Here is a 1,991-nt window from a genome sequence, read left to right as displayed (position 1 = left end):
AAATGAGTTCAGAAAGTTGTTTTTAGACATGTATGGATTTATGTCATTTCATCTAAAAGTCAACATTTGTGCACACACGAAATACATATAAAATATTACTAGCATTAAATGGGTAGGTGCCACCATCACCAACTGAAACCGAACAGTGTAACTGAATCTGACAAAGATAAACTGCCAGATATTAGTCTGAAATCAAGGCTGACAGTCTGAAAGGCAATACTTTTGATACTTCAAATTTTTGAAGCCAACTCAAACCATTAGATCTGGCAGATATAAGCATGCAATGCGCACAGTGCATTGCGTTTCTACAACAAAACAAAACAGCTCAATTACACATTAAACGGCATTTGTCTGGTTTATTGACCAGGAAAGTCCAAATGGGTGGAAAGCCACTTTTTCAGCAAAAGCCCAAAGAGAAAAGTTCCACAAGATGTAGATAAAAGTAAAAAAAAGACAGACAGTGTAAGGAATCATTTGAGCACACAATAATGAGAAAAATACAGGTGTGCAAGTAAATTTAACATACGTTCAAATGTTCACTGCTGTAGTATCCTTGGCTACATGGACAGCTTACTAAGAATTTAAACAGCTTCTAAACTTGTCAAGACACCTTCCACATGCCCAAACTTAATTAGCCCTAGCTGAGCAAAAAGTCAGGCATGGGTGCAGAGACTGAAACACACTGAAGTCCAGAAAAGGACAGGGCTAAGAAAGGAAAAAGGGTTATCACCATTGCAACAAAGGCATGCAAAAATAAGGGGATAGAAGGAGGGAATATGTACTGCAGCAGTTGTCATTCGAATTTCTATTGTTAAACTGTTTACTTACCCAATTATGCTCATTAGGATTATTGCTGCAGTAGCCTTAGCTATATGGCTACATAACTATAGCTTAGGCGAACTTGGAAAAGGAACAATGAAGATCCAGTATCCAGCAGCCCCTTGAAAATGGTACAAGCAAAGCATATTATAGGGCTGCACAAGGAATCTAGTTTAGTGGTTTGTAAAATGTGCACAGATGACCAAGTTTACTGCTTCTAGAATACTTTTAGAATAAAAGTCTTTCAAAAAAGCCACAAATTAAGCCAAGGTCCAGTGAAATGAACCTGGACACTGTCTGGAATACTTTTTGTCGTGGTGTGTAAAAGAAAAAGTAATACTAGGAGACGACCATTTGTTACAGTCAGCTTGATACAGGTTGTCCTTTTTACTTACCTTCACAAGAAATGAACTGATAAGAGCTCCTGAAAGATGTTGTTCTGTCAGAGGACCAGAGTTATCGGTGGTCATCTAAAAAGGTATGTAGTATCCTTTCTTCTTCAGTTTTAGGTTCTGGAAAGACAGGGGGGTGAACTGCTTAGCTTAAGGTGAACTCTGATACCACTTTAGGCATACAAGTAGTATTAGTTCTCAAGGAAACAATCAACATAGAAATGAGGTAAGGGTGGTGCACCATAAGAACTTGCACCTCAGATACCAACTCCTCTGACTCTCCAAGAACAGTAACTATTTTCCATCTTAAGGATCTCAAGTCAGACTAATGAGCTGGTGCAAATGGATTAACCGTTTTTTTCTAACATAAAAATTAATATCCCAAAGAGAAGTGCCACCTGATTTCTAGGAGACTCAAATGCAACACCCCTTTTCAAAAACTTTTTTTTTACATGAGACATCATTGAAAGAGATATTCATGGGCAGACAATGTGAAATGCCAAACAAATTAACCTCAATACAAGAGGAAGACAAGCTAGAGGATAACTCTCACAAATAATGTAAAGATACAGTAGCCCTGAACAGGTGGTGGTTCTTTTCCTGGCACCAACTAGACAGTTTTCCAACACCAACTGTACATCTTCAGAAAAAAAGGTACCTAAAAGGTATTATCATTCTATCATCCAGGAAGTCAGTTGTAGTAGTTAAGGGTTGGGATACACCCTTGGTCTTGTGTTAGTATATCCAGTCTGTGAAGAAGCTAATGGAAATGGTCTTAGC

General features: G+C 38.1%; 1 protein-coding gene across 1 annotated transcript in view; it reads right to left on the bottom strand.

The window, feature by feature from the left end:
* The window catches only part of DDA1 (DET1 and DDB1 associated 1), a 222,201-nt gene extending 220,875 nt beyond the window's left edge, over positions 1 to 1,326 (bottom strand). Inside the window, exon 1 of the mRNA XM_044090658.1 lies at positions 1,215 to 1,326. Coding sequence (XP_043946593.1) covers positions 1,215 to 1,289 — 75 coding nt within the window. The 5' untranslated portion in view covers positions 1,290 to 1,326. The remainder of the gene's footprint in view (positions 1 to 1,214) is intronic.
* Positions 1,327 to 1,991: the final 665 nt, after the last annotated feature.

The sequence above is a fragment of the Protopterus annectens genome, chromosome 13.part0 (assembly GCF_019279795.1).
Source record: "Protopterus annectens isolate FY-2018-M chromosome 13.part0, PAN1.0, whole genome shotgun sequence".
Classification (NCBI taxonomy): domain Eukaryota; kingdom Metazoa; phylum Chordata; order Ceratodontiformes; family Protopteridae; genus Protopterus; species Protopterus annectens.
This window is presented reverse-complemented; position numbering and strand designations above follow the sequence as displayed.